This window comes from Prionailurus viverrinus, chromosome C1 (genome assembly GCF_022837055.1).
Source record: "Prionailurus viverrinus isolate Anna chromosome C1, UM_Priviv_1.0, whole genome shotgun sequence".
In the NCBI taxonomy this organism is placed as follows: domain Eukaryota; kingdom Metazoa; phylum Chordata; class Mammalia; order Carnivora; family Felidae; genus Prionailurus; species Prionailurus viverrinus.
Window position 1 is genome coordinate 62,491,574 of NC_062568.1, and position 20,309 is coordinate 62,511,882.

Genomic DNA, 20,309 nt, shown 5'->3' on the forward strand with positions numbered 1-20,309 from the left:
AACCTCCTGTCGATGCTGTTTTTCTGGTTTATTGAGTCCCAGTTTGCTGACCAGAGGTCTCTGTCTTGTTATAGGCACTGACCTTAAGTATACATTTGTAAAAACAGTCAGTTTGGCATAGACCTCCTGTGGGAGTCCTGTTGACACTAATCCATCACCATCACAGGCTGTAAACAATTGATCACAAAATGAAATATTCTTTGTTCCTTTTACTTTTTAGTTTCCCTGATATCTTTCCCTTTGTCTTCCTTTTCTGATTTGTCTTTTTCAAATTTTTCTTTTTCCGGTTTGGTGACACTGTCATACGAGGGTGGAGAAGTGGTGGAGGGTGTCACGTCGGTTTTCTCTGGAGTCGAATTCTCATTTAGTTTATCAATGAGGATATCGTCTTTGATAGGTGTTCCCTCGCCTTCTTTGCCTTTGTCTTTCTTATAGATACACGAAACCTTTTTCACTTTTTGCTTCAAGAGGTAGCGTCTATAAGCCCTCTGGATAACAACAGCAGACACCTCCTCTTGCTTGCGTTTCAGAGTGGTCGTGATGGGTTCGTAGGAGACTTTGGAGGGGTTCGATGCCATGAACCGCTCCTCCATCTGTATTCGAAGGGCATCCATCTCTCCACTCTCACCCAAAACACGCTTTGTGAAGGCAAATAAAATGTCGAGGCAGTGGATCCGGTCGCCACTGACCATGGGCAGGTCCATGGCAATGAGCTGGACTTTGTTTGGTTTTGCTATGAGGAGAGGAGGATCTAGGGCAGCTGCAAAATCAGAGAGCTTGGAGAACTCTATAAACTGGGTGGCATCAGGATCGAACTTCTCCCAAACCTCATAGAACATCTCAAAGTCATCCTCACTCAGGGGCTCTGCACTTTCCTCAGTAGCGACACTGAAGTTCTCCAGGATGACAGCGATGTACATGTTCACCACAACTAGAAACGATATGATGATGTAACTGACAAAAAAGAAAATCCCCACAGATGGGTTCCCGCAGTCTCCCTTAACAGAGCTTCCAGGGTGATCTTTTTCAGGGTCACAATCTGGAGGTCCACTATTAAGAATGGGTGCTAGCAATCCATCCCAACCAGCAGAGGTGGTAATTTGGAACAGGCAGATCATGCTGTTGCCGAAGGTCTCGAAGTTGAACATGTCATCAATTCCAACTTCCCTCTTAACATACGCAAAGTTGGACATTCCAAAGATGGCGTAGATGAACATGACCAGGAAGAGCAGGAGGCCGATGTTAAACAAGGCGGGAAGGGACATCATCAGAGCAAAGAGCAGCGTGCGGATCCCCTTCGCCCCTTTGATCAGACGCAAGATTCGACCAATCCTGGCGAGACGGATCACTCGGAACAGGGTAGGGGACACGAAGTATTTTTCTATCAGCTCGGCCAGAAACATACCTGTGGAAAATCAAGAAACAATAACAAAAATAGTGTTATATTTAATAGCAGTGAATGAAAACTTACATGAATTGGATAATCACTAGTTTTACAAAATGTGGGCATGAGAATTAGATATATACATACACACGCACACACATATATAGACACATGCACATTCTGCATTATTTAGCAAAATGAAACTGGTAAGTTTGGTGTTATAACATTAATCCCTCTGAAGGCACTCATACAAGGTATTGATTCTGAAGGTATCAATGGTCATTTTTCCTAGTTCAAGAGAAGCATCTATCAAAAGAAAGATTCAACCACTGAAGACCTAAAGATGTTACAGAGCATATGGCAACCAAACAAAGAAGTGGATTTATAGTTCTAAAATTCTAGTTCTGGTATTGGCATAAGAACTAATGGACAAGGCTTGTGATTTTGGATCAGGAATGAGAGATCTTATCCTGAGATGGCTGTGATCCATTTTATTTGGAAGGTGGCAGAATGATGGACAGGAGAGAATCCAGACTTTGCAGCAGACATACTTGGCACTGAATCCTCTCTCTCTGTCTCTGTCTCTGTCTCTCTCTCTTTTTTTACACATGACTAGATGGTGATAGTTTCTATCTACTTTTGTTGTTGTTGGTAAACTTATCACTTACTGGGGCTCTTCTTTGTTCTAGGCATGATACTAAATGCATCAATTTATATCATCTCATTTAATTCTCCCAATAACACTTGAAAAATTTTCTGGAAAGTCAGGGATTGGAGAGGTAACTTGTTGTAGGTCACAGAGCCAGTAATTAGTGGAAATAGGCGAGCTCCAGGCCAGGTCTGCATGATCCCTGAGTCTTGTCCCTTAATCGCTAAATGACCCCCTCATGGCACTGTTGTGATGATCACACAGGATGGAGAATTGTTTTGGTGTTCTAGTCTGTCAGAGAAAGCAGTGTAAATGGTGGAATACTAATTTTTCCCTCTATGTATGTTTTCTCTTCTCTAAGAGGCAGAACCTTGTCTGAAATCTCTTATATTTACTGCCAGCACATCATTTAATGCCCTATACTTCACTACTCAATGTGTATTGATGACAATGAAGCTGTTTTGGATTTTTGAACAAAATGTCTACTTCTGGAAAAAGAATATTATAAAGCATAGAAAATATCTGAACCCAGAGGTAAGATGAAGCTTATATATGTGTGAATATATATAAACACACATACAAACTATTCCAATTATCAATATCCTATCTATGGACTATTTGACTACTTCTAATAATTTTTGTGTGTATGTGTGTGTGAATTATTGATTCAAAGCAATACTTGTCTATATCAACGGAGTGTGATTGAGTACAGGATTGTTATGCCAAGTTCCTGTTATCATCTTGTGAAATGAGACAAGATGATAAATGAAAGCTGCAAAATATAAAATCTTTTTTTTACATATCAGTTCATGCACAGCATGCAACAAGAGAAATGACAAACTGAAGAATGGACGTTAGACTTTTATTCAAGATTTTGGGGGGATAAATGAGAAAGATTAGTGAGAAACATTTTCAAAATTTTAAAACAAATTTTTACTACTAACTTCCTTAATTGAGTAAAAGTACCTCTTCTTACCTACGATAGAGAGAATGACCACCACAAAATCAAAAATATTCCATCCGATGGTGAAATAGTAGTAACGAAGAGAGATTAGTTTCAGCACACACTCTCCAGTGAACAAAACAATAAACACCAGATTAATCCAGTACAGAATGTTTGTCATCTCCTGACTCTGGTCATCAGTTTCCACCATCATGGTGACCATGTTGAGGCAGATGAGAATCATGATGCTGATATCAAAGACTTGTTTGGTTACAAAATCAAAGACCATTCCTTGGAATTTGTTCTGGAACAAAGAGTATGTAAAATTCACTTAGGAACATAAAAAAAAAATCAAATTCAACATATCTGGTTTTAACATAGCAATATGAAAATGTAGCTTCTATAAAAACATATCATGCTTACTTAATACTTGGAAGAACATTTTGTATACTGGAATATACAACTTTTTCCAAATATATTCATTTTACTTATACTGCTCATGATACCAGATTTTGTAAACTGACTTTAAGTTAAGAACCACTTACTGTGTTCTCAGTAACCATAACATCACCATGTATATGATGGATAGCCAGCCAATATTTGCCACTATAACAAATCTTTGTTATCCCATGTATTGGCACGGGGTATCAAAGTAAACTTTGAAGTACTAATAAACAGCTCTCCAGATTTTTCTCTCATGTTTATTTTTTTCTAGTTTCTGCTTTTATTGTCTTTCCCCAAAGCCAGAGTACCTTAAGGTTCAGCTGGGAAGATGTTTTAAAAAAATTATAGTTCAAGAAAAAGGACATATTTAGAACTCCTGGTGATATGTAATTAAGTTCTGTATTTTATTTAAATGGTATTGTACCAAGATTAATTTCTTAGCTTTCATTACTGATCTATGGTTATGCCAGATTTTAAAATAAGGAAAAGCCGGGTGAAATTATATGGGGTAACTCTTCTGAAAGAATAAAACAATCTTTATAAAAGTTATAGTCCACAATCAGATGTTCAACCTTTGCCCTATTCAGTTTGGAACTTATTTCCAAGCACTGAATGGCTTTATGTCTTGTTTATGAAACTCACCTTACCAGTTCTACTTGTTTGGACCTGTTTTATACCATTTTGCCTACTTCTGCTTAGTATTTCAAGATTTTTGGGGCTCAAGCCTTGACCTAACTTCCACTAAGCTGTCCTGTACTTTCTTAACTAGAACCACGGATGATCTGTTACCTATACACTTCATAGCTTTCCCAGATTCTGACATGTCTATCCATCTGGATTCTCTGTACTAGTGTTCTCCCTCTCTGTTGAGAGACATCCATTACTCCTTATGCAAATTCTTGGACATCAACCTCCTGTTTGTAGTATTTTTCTCTTTTCTCTGAATAGGTATCTGGCTTACTGGACTGGACTTCTATTGCTTCAGGTGAGTCTGTCCTTCCAAAGCCTTCTTCAACTTAATAAATGTGTCTAATTCCAGTTCCAAACCTTCCTTCTTAGTTCTTATTTGCTGTAGCTTACCTTTCCAAGTCTGGTTATGTTTCTCTTATTTCTACCCTTCTGATATTTCCTATCCCTCTGAATAAAATTTGCAGATTCTACCGTATCATTTTATCTTATCTCCTTGTACTAAAAGAGACTTCCTTCACCCCTTCTCTGGTGACTTTGAATTCAGTTTTAAGTTTTAAGCACTCCGTGTCCTCAGAAAACTTTATGTTTACATTTGTCATAAAATTGATGACACTGTATTGCATATGGTTTGCTCTTATTTATTTGTTTTAGTTATTTCTCCTAGTTGTCTGGAGGCTTTGGAGCAGTGTCATTTTTTCTCATAGACTTAACACCTACAGTGTAGGAGGTTCACAACTGCTTAAAATTAGAAGGTTTTATCAACAAAAAGCTTAGTTTTCCTGCCCATGTAGTTTTCCAATGGGTCACTTCAACGAATAAATGCAATCCTCAGTCCCTAATTGTGGTCTCCAACTTAAATCCCAGGATGTAGTGTATGCTGCGGGAAGCTATGTAACCCTGGCAGCTTTGTTTGCCAAAGATTTACGTTCTCTCACTTCATCTTGGCCCTTGACGATGACTAGGAATCCTTTCTCCCTCACTTGCTCCAGGATAGTTCCAAACTTCTCAGAAATATCCTATTATTTTGGTCTCTATTCTTTTTTGGGAGCATCAAAATCAGTGTCAAGAAACTCTTCTACTTCCTTTTGCATTTCATATTATCTTGACTTTTCACATATATCTTTTTATATATGATTCCATATTTGCTAGAGGACTCATCCCTCTAAAATATGTGACTTTATTCTATATTCCCTCTCTTCACACTCTTCTTCTCCAGAACTCCTGTTTTGTTTCAAAAACCTACCTCTCAGTCTTAAGAAACATTATTTTGCTACTTCTAAATACTCATTCTTATTCCTGTCTTTTTTTGACTGCCAGATTCTGCAAGCTAGCATCTCTGATTTTTTTTTTTTCTCCATGCATGTCCCTTCTTCATACCTTGCATGACGCTAGTCATTCAGTGTGTATGGTAGAAACTCATAAGTTCTCTTTGTTGGGTTCTTCTTTGCTTCCCATATTCAATTAATAGACAAACTTTGTAATTGTACTCTAGTGACAGCTCACAAATCCATCCACTTTAATTCATCTCCACATGACTCTGGTTCAGGCTACCTATCATCGCTACCTATCATACCCTATCATCATCTATCTGTCAGCTCCAAAACAAATCTAATAAGCATACACATTGCCCCTGCCAATACTGGTTGAGTTATCTTCACAAAACTGAAAATGACCAGGTCCCCTTCAATCTCTTCCAGTTGCTCTAAAGATAAAGGCAACTTTTGAACATAACATACAAAGCTCAGAAAAGTCTGTGTACCCTAACTTCTTTCTCAACACATTCCAATAAGCCCCCACTCTCTACATCCCAGCCTCACTGGCCTTCCTACTTCAAGGCCTTCACACATGCACTGCCCTTCTGTTAAAGGGCTCTTTTCTTCCAGACAGTAATTCCCTGTAGCAACCAAGCAGCTACTGGCATATAATATACAATTGGAAGAGCCATAAAAATTCAGAATGATGTCATCAGATTTAGAAGCAAGATGGTAGGGGAAATATGAAATATTTTTAAAACCAGGAAAAACAAAACTTGTGACTTGTTTCATAATGATTCCAATCAATCTGCAGACTTGGACAGAAAATGTGGCAAATCTGAGATGTACCGATTATTCCAATTCATCCCCACCACGCTCTGTGAACTCTCAGTATTTCCACACAGTGTATATATGGATATGTTTTCTTCTCTACATTATTAGACACTCCTCAGTGACATCAATTCTATGTAATACTATTGGCATGTAAGTCTGAAACTTTTTATTTACATATATTTTATATGTTTATATATAATACGTAATTTGTGCGTTATATTATATATAATATATATACACTTAGACTATTACACATATACTTAGGCTATTTAGGCTAGCTGCTAGTCACATTGCTAAGAGAAATTTTGTTTTGTAAATTCATAAAAGTACTAGTATCTAGCAATTTGGGCTGTGTACATTGTAAATAACATAGATCTTGCTGGGAATGAAAGTATGTTATTCTTACAGCAGGCCGAGGGATGGGTTTTTGTGGTTTCTTTGAACCCAGTTTTTTCATTGCATTGTAGTATTTCTTCTGCTCTTCTGTCATAAAAATGTCTTGACCTCCAAAGTAAAGAAATGAAAGCAAAACTTGTTACAATCATGTTCTTTGCTAGTTATAAAATCTACCTCAGAAATTGTGTGAAATCGCTTCCACTTGCTAGTCTAATGTTGCCAATATCCGCATTTACAGAGACGCATATATTCAATCTTTAAAGTATTCTGTATTAATCAGTCATATTTCTATACTGAAAATATCAATACATGCTATCTGAATTAGCAATTACTTAAAAACTCACAATTGATTAAATATCTCAAGATAATTTCAGAATTTTATATTTCTTCTTTTTTGCTGATTACATTTTAGACCCTAAAAGAACTAGTGTGACAGGTTCAGTTCACATTTTAGAATAAAGAGGAAGTTTTAGTATACTTATCTTCTTTTTCTGTTGGTTGAAGTTATCTATGATGACACCAATGAAAAGATTCAGGGTAAAGAACGAACCAAAAATAATAAAGATGACAAAATAAAGGTACATGTACAGATTGTCTTCATACTTGGGTTGTAATTCTACCTACAAAATATTAAGGAATGATAACTATTAGAACCACTACTTGTTTTATAAAAGGGACATCAGCAAATTTTCAATTCTCAAAGCATGTCTCAATTGCTGGGAATGAAAAAAAGGTCAAACATTAAAGAGATTTTAAGAAACACCAAATCTAACATGCTTATTGAAGAGTCCTACAAGACTGTTCACTGATTTGACAAAGTAAAACAACTCATAGAAAAGTCTAGATAATTAAAATTCATTTCACCCAGTAAGTTTCCAGATTATGAATGCACTTTCCCCAAAGCCCCCCAGTAGGGCATGCAGAGTGAGGATTTGCTCTTCCTGCAAAAGAGATGTTTGAGTCACACTATTTTGTGTTAAAACCTTTAAGATTTATTCTCTCTAATTCAGTTTTTTCATCTGTAAAATGGAAATAATAGAATCTTAACCTCACAGGGTAGTTGAAAATGTTAAATATATTAATGTATGAAAAGGGCTTAAAAAACCAGTGCCTGGCCAGTAGTAATAACTGAGTGTAAAGGTTTGATTTCTATTACACATTTCTCTTCATAGGCTAGAGTTATTATTGTATGTGTGGATATGGGTTCATCTGTTGGATCATTCCTTCTTGAAAAGTAGTGTATAGATTCATCCTACTCAGTAAGCCATAGGCACACTTTCTGTAACAATGATACCCTCTCTTGTCCAGCACACTTTTGGTCAAAAAAAAAAAAAAAGAGTGACAGTTGGCTTGAGCATTGACTATAATCTATAGCTCAGGTCACACAGGATATTGGTCTAACCAACTCAGTTAACCAGTCCCAGGTGGTAATGGATACAGGTAATGTATCATTGTGTCATGAAAGCAATGTAGAGGGTAACGGCCCACTTGATATATTTTTCTAATAAAATAGAGTAAAATGGAAAATATTAGAAGTATTGTAAAAGTACATATTCTTTGATGAGACTTTTATTTCATTTCTTGTGTAGATAGCAAACAGTGATAGAAAATGATACATTTAAATGTTTTTAAATTAAATACTATATATACAGAAAAGTGCACAGCATATAAGGGTAAAATGTAGTAATAAATTGTTACAAAGTGAATGTCACAGTGCAGGACATCGTCAAGAATTCAGAAACCCTTGGTATATCCTTCCCAAATATAAACTCTATAATCCCTACTAAAGGCAATCGTTATCCTTTTATGGTAATTATTTCCATGCTTTTTCTTAGAGTTAACATCTAAGTGAGCATTCTTGAACAGTAAGATTAGTATTGTCTACATTTTGTCTAGTGGACACATTTGCATAACTCTGTTTTACATATATATTTTTAAAAATTTTATTTTTAAGTTATCTCTACATCCAACATAGGGCTTGAACTCATGACCTGAGGTCAAGAGTTACATACTCTACCGACGGGGCCAGTCAGGTACCCCAACTTTGTTATATTTTTAAGATTCATCCATGGTGTTGCATATGCTGTATTTGTATATCATTTCATCACTGTATAATATTCAATTATTTATCCATTTCTACTACTTTTGAGTTGTTACCAGTTTTTGCTAGTCCAAAAAGTTATGTTCATTCTTGTACATAGATTCTGCTATGCATGCACAAAAGTGTAGGATATATTGCTAAAAATGAAATGGCAAGGTTAAAGAATACCTTGAATTTTATTAAATAATGTGATAATGCTCAACTTTTTAAAATAAATATTTATCTATTTTTTCCCGGTAGCATTAAAAGTTCTTATTGTTCTTTATTCTTGACAATACTTGGTACTGTCATAATTTTTAATATTGCCAATTAGGCAACAATGTCACATTTTGGGTTCAATTTGCATTTCTCTGATGACTACTGAGAATAAGAGCAGGCAATTTTGATGTCCACTTGGATTTCATCATTTGTAACATGCTTAAATGCTGAGGAGTTATGTAGCAGACACTGTCTTCTAAGTTACTAAGGAAGAAACTGAAAGTAAGTTGCATATCAACCTGTTGATAAGGAAGGTGGAGAGAACTTTAAATGAATTAATCAAACCAAGTAGGAAACTACTGTAGAAGAAAGTGGTTATGAGCTCATGCTTGTGGTCAGAGTTCAAAAACATATACAACCGCTTAATGCATTGAGCCTCTTTGCTTCAGTAGTGAAATGAAGTTAATGTCAACCACACAATAACATTGTTACTTAAGATTCAATGTGATAGTATAAGAAAGCCCTTAGCTGAGGGAGTAGTAATACATAATTTATTATTATTATTATTATTATTATTATTATTATTATTCAAAAGAGCACATAACTGGGATTCTTGAAACAGAGATACAATGCTGTGCTTTTAGTTCTTGTGCTCTCTCTCTCTCTCTTTTTTTAATAAGGTGAAAAAAACCCCACAGGAGTTCTTTCTCAGTTACCACCTGGTTATTGGTGCTAGGGAAGTAACATTTTGAGTTTAATTGCTATGCTCCGGCAATATACCAGAAGGCAATCTCTTTTGTTCCAAAATGTGATTTCCTTTCTCCTTGTTAAACAGTACAAAATTAATGAAAAGTGTACACAAAATTTCAAAAGTGTTGAGGTGTGTAAAGTAGATTGTGAAGGCCCCTGCCTTCTACCACAAAAATCTCACATCCCAGAGAGAAACACTAAAGTTTTGTTTGTTTTGTTTTTCCACCATTAGATTCTTCTATTACAAGGAAGATAAAAAGATGGAGGAAATCTGTGACAGACAAAGGAAGTGCGTTCTTTGTTAAGAGCTTCTAATGCACAAATGGCCAGAACTATCGGAGTCAAAAATAAATTGTCTCAGTGTGCAAAATCAACAAGTTTTTAAGTGCTGGGTGTCATGCTAGATATAGAAAAGACGTGTTAAAAGATTTACAGCGAGTAGAGAAAAACATTCAAATCAAATTTTGGAAGAAATAATGCAAGGTTGAATATTTTATTTTTGTAAAATAGATGTTTTCTATAAATTGACTCATTGTTTTATTTACCAGTAAATTACAACACTGTGGAAATATTCACTGGATCAAATTAAACAATTTTTCCTTTAAACAGACTTACGTTTCGTGAATCAACAGCTGCATACATGATATCCATCCATCCCTTAAATGTGGCCTGTAAAAAAGTCAGACCACTTAGTTTTTCTCCCCCACAAATTATAATTTTAGAAAAGAAAGTTAAGTATCGGATTGACCAAGATTCATTCAAAAACAGGTATACAAAATAGTTTGGGGTTAGTATTTAAACTCTGGTCAAAGTTTGTAATATCATAGAAAATACTTCAAATTTATGTTCTTTTATAAACCTATAATCAAGCCATGGCAGATTATAACAATGTGCTATCATAAAAGCAATTATCAACAACCTTTGACTCTGATATGCCTATGAGAATACAACATAAAATTTGATGAAATAATTTGGTGTATATGATACTAGCATCAGACAAGATGAAAAATATGCTGCGTTGCTTGATTGTAATGCTTTCCATTCTACTTATTCTCTTCTAAATGGTATTCTCACCGATCATGAATCATGATGCTTTATTCTCAAAAATCTACATATTGTTGATTATACTATTTTAAGACAATTATTCCATAAAACAAAGTAATTTCCTAGTCGGAAAGCAAATATATTCAGCTGCAATGCACTCTTTTAAATATTTGTGGTTTTTTTGCAGACATAGCAAACCTGAAAACAAAAATCTTATACATTTTTTTTCAGTTCCTTAGAGCCACAGAATCTGCTCTTCCCCCTAATATTCATACAGTGTTGGGTATCATGCAGGTGGATCAGCTCAGGGAGTGGTCAGTTGAGAAGCTGGATAGATTGTCTATGAATTTATAACAGATATAATGAACTTGATAGGAAGATTTTTATTTGCAGGAGAGCAATCTCCCTATCTGAAGGAGCTCAAGCAGCAGGCAGGAAAGGTGGGAATTGGTGTGACAGATGTTAAGGTGGGGAAGCTTGGTTGTGGTGGTGGTGAAGGTTAAGTGGGTGAAGACTTGATGAGGGTTTGGTACTGTCTGGTGGCCAAGGAGTACAGAGATCTACCATTCCTCCTCTTACCCACATACGCTTTTCCAGCTCCACCCTAGGGCCACTGCCTCTACTTTGCTCAGAGTCGGGGTGGGGTAAAACAGTGGGAACCTACATAACAATGTCAGTAACAAGGGACTGGTTCTAGGGTACCTAATGCATAGTCTGAAAGACTGTAAACTTTGTAGAGCTTTCCAGTTTCCAACATGGTGCAGAAAAGTTAGTTCAGCAATGATTAGAAAGAATCTAGGCAGACGGGCTTGAGAAATAACGTTTTTGGAAATATTGAGGGGGGAGGTTTCAAACTCATGTAAATAAGACATCACAGAGAATAATAAAGTGGTTACTTACTACTTGAAGCAGAGAAAGATATCCAAGTCCTACATTATCAAAGTTTACTTTCACATTTTTCCACCTGGCAGTTTGATTGCTCTCTATGAGGGCTTTACATTCGCTGTAGTTGTTGACCACACTTACATCAAACATTTCTCCAGTGGTGTAGTTAATACAATGATAAAACTTGCCAGCAAAAAGATTCACTCCCATGATACTGAATATGAGCCAAAAGATCAGACAAACCAGAAGTACATTCATTATGGATGGAATGGCTCCTAAAAGAGCATTGACAACAACCTGGCACAGAAACAAGAAGGGAAAACAAGTGAAAAGTCAACAGCCATTTTAAACACTATTCAAAGAACAGCATTCAAATGAAAGAAAAGATATCTGTTCTTAAAGTTAAATATTGGGCAGAAACTATCTGCAGTATCTAGCAGCTCCAGTAAAAAAACAAAACAAAAAAAAACTTTACACTAATAGTTCAGAATAGTATAAAATAAATTTTATATTGTAGAAATGCTTTCTCAAGAGGTAAGAACATACACATGGCACATTTTCATCAAAGAATGGAACTAATTCTAAGTGGGGAGAATAATTAGGGGTGCAAATAGTGACCTGGCTGTAAAAGCAGGGTCACCATGTGGATATCACAATTTCTAAAAATTTGCAAACCATAAAATTTATTATCCACAATTTGAAAGTAAAAGAGAACAACACGTGAGGGTCATTTTCCAGGGCAAAAGGGAACACTAATAATAATTATTCTGGGAACGCAAGTATAAGCCAGGACTGTCCCAAGCAGTGTAGTCTAGGTTCTCCCTACACATGCAAACTTTGGAGCAGAGATCGAAACATGGAAATTGATCATGTGATGGGGAGAAAAGGGTTTGGAGGGCAGGAGATCTGTGGGCCGGTTTACATCACAAATTAGCTGTGCACCTTTGGGCAAGTTATTTCATTTTTCTGATCCTCCTTTGGGGAATCCCTTTCAGAAGAAAATTCTCATAAAACACTGCAATTTGATCCCAAGGTCTTCACTGAATGGTTTTGTTCCTTGCAGCTTTCTCAATTAACTAGGACTTCCAGGAAACGTTTTTCAGCACTTTTTAAAATTATCCCTCAAGGAAGTGTTCAGCAAAATATCTTTTTCTGTGCAAGTGCACCTAACCTACACCAGAAATAAACTTTATCGATGAACAGACATGTAAAATACGAGAAATACATGCATTAACCTTCCTCAAATGCTTTATGGTATAAAAAGTACATACGTACATACATATAAATATATGAGTAACGGTATCTTACAGCAACAATATCAAATGAGTACTTGGCAAAAGGCACAATTCATCTGCAAATTGGTACCTGGAGCCTAGTCAGTAAAGGACAATATTTTAATGTGTTTTTAAATGAAAGTAGCTTTAAAAGAACTTAATACAGTACTAAGTTACTACTAGAATTTCAACTCTCTAATAAGTCAGAGGGACTTGTGGACTTGACAGTTCATTTTTAAGTTCACTACAAGGAATGCTCCGCAAATGTGAGGAGATGATACTGGTTAAAAGACTTAAAACACACACACGCAGGCGCGCGCACACATACACACACACAGACACTCACAAAACTGGAGAGCAAAGAAATAACACACATGTTTTCCAAGACAAATGTATGGAAGGACTATCTATGCAAATTTGATATAGAAAATATGAAAAATTATTTTAGTACTGACAGTTTGATTCTCCTTCTTAAATTAAAACTACTACTGATTTTAAATTGATAAAGTGAAAATAATTTAACAGCTAACCATTCCTTTCTATGCAACCATGCGCACACCAACACACAAGCATGCACACTTACACACATCATTCATTTCTGGTTATGTCTGAAACATTCAGAGGAAGTCCCAAGTAACTATTTCCAAATATCAGAAAAGCGTCATTTTCTAAGAGTTTCCTTTGGAATAGCTAAATCCACAGAGACAGGGCGTCATCATTTCCTCCGTGCTGAGGGTGTGTGTTCTCAGGTTACGTGCCCCGGGGGATGACAAATGGCAACACAAATTCTTCCTTGTCCCTGTGTACCACCTTTCTAAATGACTGTTAGATTTCCACAGCTGGCCTACTTTTCAGCCACCTCAGCCTGTGTTTGAAAGCTAAAGGGCCAGATTCAGATTTTAAAAGACTCACTACACATCATAGGAGCAATGAAGAAACGAGGAATTCTTTGGTGGTTTTAAATTACAGTCAGTGGAATTTCCTGCACATTTACAAATGGAATGAACATAACTAATCTTGTCTCACATTTGAAGTCTATGCAACATGATTGAGATTTCCCACAGAGTGAAAAATCTACTTAGAAGCGGTCTAATTGTTTCTAATTAGAAGGAATCACTTAGGCATTCTATTATGTGAGTGTCTCCCACAGTGTCAAGTTTATGGACATCTGACAAGTTTCATTGATCAACTGGTTACATCAGTATGGATGTATAAGACATAAAGTCTCCATGGATTTGTCATTTCTGAGGTAGAAAATGTCAGTCTGTTCTCAGTTATAATTCCAGCAATTTCTAAAGCAGTGGCTCTTACCCTCATTCCTTCAAACCGGGATAAGGCTCTCAATGGCCTCAGAGCTCTTAGTGTTCTGAGGGATTTGATGGCACCAAGTTCTGAGTAACCCAAGGCATTTGCAGTCAGGCTAACCAATGAGACCTATACAGAGAAAGCAACACAGTTTTCTTATTTATAGACAAAAATGCTTACCCAGTTCAATCTTGCTCTGTGCAATAAACCAGTAGTTCTCAACGTCTAGTGAATATCAAAATCACCTGGAGGGCTTGCTGAAAACACAGATTGCTGGCAGGCAGAGTCTGATTCAGCAGATTTGGGGTAGGGCCTGAGAATGTGCATTTTTTCAAGTTCCCAGGTAAGGCTAAAGATACTGGTCTGTCAGCCATACTTTGAGAACCACTGCCATAAACTTACGAGAAAGAAGAAGCTATACATGTTCTCTTTTCAAGATTCTTGACAAGAACAGTTTTTTTAAATTAAATGTAAAGCTAGAAACAGAATACCACAGAAGTGCAATCTTCATCTACAGATCTGTAAAATTCTATTTAGCACACCCGCAAGGAAGAAGGTTAAAACAGTGCAAGTACACAGGTGAAGTACGTAAACCACTGGTGAATCTGAGCACAAACACACTCAGAAAGATCTAGGCCTCTAAATAGTGGCTTTGTCTTTGTGTCAACTTCATTACGAGGGCATAAAACCATTAATTACATCAAATTAAAATAATTAACTAAAAAAAGAAAAATTGAGATTTCAGGGGGTGCCTGCATGGCTCATTTGGTTAAGCATCTGACTTTTGATCTCAGCTCAGGTCATGATCTCGTGGTTTGTGGGTTCAAGCCCCATCTCGGGCTCTGCACTGACAGGATTCTCTCTCCCTCTCTCTCTGCCCCTCCTGCTCCCTCTCTCAAAATAAATAAATAAACTTTAAAAAATAAAAATAAAAATAACCCTCTTAAAAAATTGAGATTTTAGTATGGCTAATTAGAAATTGCCAGAACAATATTTTTTGGGTCATTTATACAGACAATTAATGTAGTTGATAGAAGTTCTAAAATCTCAACTAAAAAGGAAAAGAACAACTCTTATTGGTGGCACAGAAATGTCTGATTTCCTTTGAAAGTACATAGAAAACTCATTAAAACTACGTAATCTAAGAAAAAGTATTTTTCTAAATGGCACTTGAATTTCAAAAGCAATAAATAAAAATAGATGTATAATATAACTTTTAAGAGCATAGTGTAAATGGTATTTGAAAAAAAATATTTTTTTGAAAAATAAATGAAATACACAGAAAATTTTTCCAACAAAACTTATTCAAAGTAATTTGGCACATGAAATGTGAAATAACAAAACCTCTAAATTTGGCAAAAATTGAGCTACAAAAATTTATCTTAAGTGGTTTACATATTTTTCCTAAAATCTAAACTTTTAGCCTTTGTGAGCCCTCTCTTCACAGATAATTGAAAACTAAAGTTACTGAATTGTCATTCGTTGTGAAGATTTTCTGCATATAAAATATGAGGCCCTGGACTACTTAATCTTCCCTAAAGACAGAATCCAAAAGAAATAAACATAAATTAAAGAATGAAAGGTCGGGGCGCCTGGGTGGCGCAGTTGGTTAAGCGTCCGAGTTCAGCCAGGTCATGATCTCGCGGTCCGTGAGTTCGAGCCCCGCGTCGGGCTCTGGGCTGATGGCTCAGAGCCTGGAGCCTGTTTCCGATTCTGTGTCTCCCTCTCTCTCTGCCCCTCCCCCGTTCATGCTCTGTCTCTCTCTGTCCCCAAAATAAATAAACATTGAAAAAAAAAATTAAAAAAAAAAAAAAGAATGAAAGGTAAAAGTAGGGCATAAGAAAAAAATTCTGAACAGGGACAATATTTATTGGCTAATTAAAAGAAATGGTAAATTACCCAATTTTATGTGACTTGTGTAGTGAAATGTGAGAAGGAGATACATTCAGGCTTTCTCATCTTTCTGGAGCAATCTCCTAATTGGTCTTTTGGCCTCTAAATTATCCCCTTTCTATTCAATCATGCACTACCCCACCACACTTCTCTCTCTAGTAGAGCAAGCTTTTTGTGTTACTTTCCATAGATAATGCTTTATGGGCTTCCGTATCTCTTTGGATGGCATCTCAGATACTTTAAACACTTCTCAAACTTACCTTTCTTACGTCATCATCCAACTACAATACATTTGTCCTCACCCTGTGGCACTGTTCTTACCCTCTAGTGTTATGTGTTTCTTGAACAGGCCCTGCTTGGTATGCATCAGTATTTTAATGCTTTGGCGTCCCTCCCCTTATCTATACCTGCTGACGCTCGCATTCCTCAAACTCCAGCTTACATTGTGCTGACCTCACAAAGCCTTTCCCCCTTCCTTAGTGAAGTGAACAGCACTTCTAATACCAACATCATCTTCTCATTGTATATATATCTGTCCTCATTAGTCGACTTTAAGCCAGAAGCTAGAAAAAGGACATTCATATTTGTAACTTTCATAACAAAACAGAAGATCAATAATATATTTGATATAAAGCAAGGTATTGATGAGTTTCACATATTGTCTTAAGAAGTTTTTTTTTAACGTTTATTTATTTTTGAGAGAGAGAGAGAGAGGGCGGGCAGCAGAGGGGCAGAGAGAGAGGGAGGCACAGAATCCGAACCAAGCTCCAGGCTTTGAGTTGTCAGCACAGAGCCCGATGCGGGCTCGAACTCAGGAACTGTGACATCATGACCTGAGTCGAAGTCAGATGCTTAACTGACTGAGCCACCCAGATGCCCCAAGAAGTCTTCTTAAATTTAAGAAGGTAAATATCAGGATATGCTCAGTAATATGAGCATCAGCTGCAGGACAACTGGATTTCTCCTAAGAATTTCTTTATATTCAGGTCATATTGATTTAATGCTTTAATATTACACAGACACATTAAATGGCATATATTTTTATTATAAATTTACCAATCTATCATAACCACATACAGAAAATAAAGAAAAGGAAAAGTATCATCCATAATCCCATTATACAAATCAAAGGTTATAGTCTTGGTATATTTTTTCATTGTGTGCTGTCCAATCAAATGTGATTTTAAGTATTTTTTTATTGTCTTCCTATATTGCCAGAAAACTTTTGATGTAATTCTGCATGAAGACTTTATATATTACATTTAATAGTGGATTTGCTTTAGGCAGATTAGGAAAAAATATATAACAAGGATATTTTCCACCTTAAATTCAAAGAACTCTCTTTGTCTCATAATTTTTTCTTCTGTTTGTGATTAGAAAGTTTATATTGGATTAAAAGTTGATTTTTCTTTCATTTGAAACTATAAAAAATAACTTTCTTCATGAAAGGGTCCTTTTTTTGTTATTTTTACTGGCATGATATGCAAGTTTTATATATCAAAATATTTCAAGTTAAAAATATGTCTTTAAATTCCAAGGAATTACAGGGGTGCCTGGGTGGCTCAGTCGGTTGAGCGACCGACTTTGGCTCAGGTCATGATCTCACAGTTTGTGAGTTCGAGCCCCACATTGGGCTCTGTGCTGACAGCTCGGAGCCTGGAGCCTGCTTTGGATTCTGTGTCTCCCTCTCTCTGCCCCTTTCCCACTCATGCTCTGTCTCTCTCTGTCTCTCAAAAATCAATAAACGTTAAAAAAAAATTTTAATTCCAAGGAATTACAATCAACAGAATATTATCTTCAAAATGCACTATTTAGCACATTGTGCTTTCCTGCAAATTCCAGAGTTCTCCTCCTTTGCTGGCTGTGAACATCATCCTGTCACCTCCCCCATGTGCCTGTCCCCTGTCCCCACTGACTTGCCTAGTCTTTTCTAGAGAAAAGGCCTTTAAACTTCTTTTTACCCATTATGCATAGACTACTGATTTAAAAGGCATTTAAGAAGTAAGTCTCTGGAACTAAAGGAAAATGATTTTTATTTCTTTTGTTCTTTTGTGAATAAAAAGTGAGATCTATACCCCCTCGGAAACCAGAGAGCAACTTCCTATTCAATTTTTTTAAAGACTTTTATAGTCTGGTACTCCACCTTTATTTTCAACACCAGGGCAGTTTAATACAACTCTGAAATAATTGGCCCACAGCCAATCTATTTCAATCATCCCACAAATCAAGAAGTGTCTCCTGCTTTTTTGACTTTCAAGTTTCCTTGTAATTAGTAATCCATCTTGGGAAAAACACCTCTCAATACGCTCTGATGATGACAAAAATACTAACGTCAAAGATAACTGTGAGGAATTTAAATACAGTAATTCTGTCAAAGGTAAGAATGAGGAAAGCAAAACTTCTACATTAATATATTTTTGTAACTTGGGATTTAAATATTAATTTGCAACTAAATCAGTAGGTAAAGTAAGGCAGCATTTGACTGTTTCATCTATGAAAGTATCTGAATTTAAATCAGCAAAAAAACCATTTTGGGGTAGATTCTCATTGGGAAAATGGGAACCATCATTTATATATACATGAATTTTTACTGAGTGCCTACTATGTGCCGGGCACCATTGCTAGAACTATCATATCATGCCAATGGGATGAAACAAGAAAGTGCAGAATACTCACATCAACAATGAGGAAATCTAGCCAGCACCAGGCATTGGTGAAATACATTTGAAAACCATACGCAACCCACTTTAGAAGCATTTCCAGGATGAATATATAAGTGAAAACTTTGTCAGCATATTCTAACATGGTCTTAATGGTTTTTCGCTGCTCGATATATATATCTTCAAAGGCCTGTAAGTGAAAAAATTCCAATGAATTTCGTTGTCATAAACTGTCTCTAATTGATGTCTTAATAGGAAAACCATGCTGCAAGCCTCTACTCAGGTGCTTAAGTCTGGAAGGCTTCTTCCCATTTCCCATAGTGGCATTTTGCTTTATAGTTACCTGTAGGCAATGACTATTGGCTGCACATTTCAGTCAGCCAATGAATTAAAATAATTTTTAAATTAGGGTATCAGGGTATCTCAAAGAGCTTAAAAATTTTGCGACTGTCAGGTCCATCTCTCCACAGCAGGAGGGAGAAAATCAAGTGTGAGTAGATCCACTTTGTTCAGTGCACTGTAATGTATTCTCTCAGTAATGCGAATGTAAGGCAAGGAGCCCCCCCTCCCCACCCAACCTGGAGAAACAGGGACAGAGGTTTATCACTTTCCCCACTCTATTTCTCTTGCTCAGTCTGGGCACGTGTGTGGTGTGTATTTGGGAAGCTCCCTCTTCCCATCCCTGTGTCATTTTGCAGAGCTCTTGGGAAAGGCTGGGGAACTCATTTTCAGGAGCCTTTGGGTGTTCTGGAATGAAAAGACCACTTATCTAACTCAATCCCCTTATAGGAAAAACTACCAGGATAACTTGGTGGTCTGGATTAAGGACAAAAGAATATTTTCCTTTTTGGAGAAAAGGGGATCTGGGCTTGCGACCAGGGCTCAAAACAAGGACCTAAAATCTTTTGAGCTCAATTTACAGCTGAAGCTGGAAGCGCCCCAGAAGCCAGCCATTGTGTCAGCATGTTAGTGCACTTTGGGGAGATTTGACTGGGTGTGATTGAGAACCAAGAGCTAAGACAGCGAAGACACTAGTTATTGGTGAGACTTCAGAGTTCCCTCTTTATTGGCATTAAAAACGCAGGGCTGGCTCTCTTTGCTCAAGTACATGGCAGGATGCCGGATTCTTAGTCAAATCAGAGGCAGGGTGAGAGGCCTCCACTTAACAACACTATAATCCCCCTAATGAAATCCACTCACCAAACACGGTAGTGACTAACTGAAAAAATAAACGAAATGCAGCCACATTTGTATCACCAAATGGGAAAACAGGTCACACGATTTTCATATATTAATTAATATCTTGGCCAAACTGACCCTTCCATTGAGTGAAATCAGATATAAATTAAGTTGTAATGCTTTCACTTTGCTACTAGTCAGCAATTAAGTTCGTCTGCTATTTGTCATTCACTGTGATTGGCACTAGTGAATCCGCACAAACAAGACAAGTGAGTTCCCTGCAAAATGGAGTTTATGTTAAGCAGTTTGATACTCACCTGATAATCCCATATCATGTCTGCATAATCACTCTTTATAAGAACTACCTCTGATGACTAAAAGTCAGAAGTACCTTTCTTTAAATATTACAAGAAACCATACTTGGCCT

General features: G+C 36.6%; 1 protein-coding gene across 1 annotated transcript in view; it reads right to left on the bottom strand.

The window, feature by feature from the left end:
- Positions 1–209: 209 nt before the first annotated feature.
- Positions 210–20,309, bottom strand: part of LOC125172503 (sodium channel protein type 2 subunit alpha-like) — an 87,879-nt gene continuing 67,779 nt past the window's right edge. The window contains exons 20-27 of the mRNA XM_047870696.1: positions 18,720–18,893; positions 14,157–14,279; positions 11,587–11,868; positions 10,258–10,311; positions 7,076–7,213; positions 6,604–6,708; positions 3,010–3,280; positions 210–1,405 (exon numbers count right to left, since the gene is read on the bottom strand). Of these exons, the coding sequence (XP_047726652.1) occupies positions 210–1,405; positions 3,010–3,280; positions 6,604–6,708; positions 7,076–7,213; positions 10,258–10,311; positions 11,587–11,868; positions 14,157–14,279; positions 18,720–18,893 (2,343 nt within the window). The remainder of the gene's footprint in view (positions 1,406–3,009; positions 3,281–6,603; positions 6,709–7,075; positions 7,214–10,257; positions 10,312–11,586; positions 11,869–14,156; positions 14,280–18,719; positions 18,894–20,309) is intronic.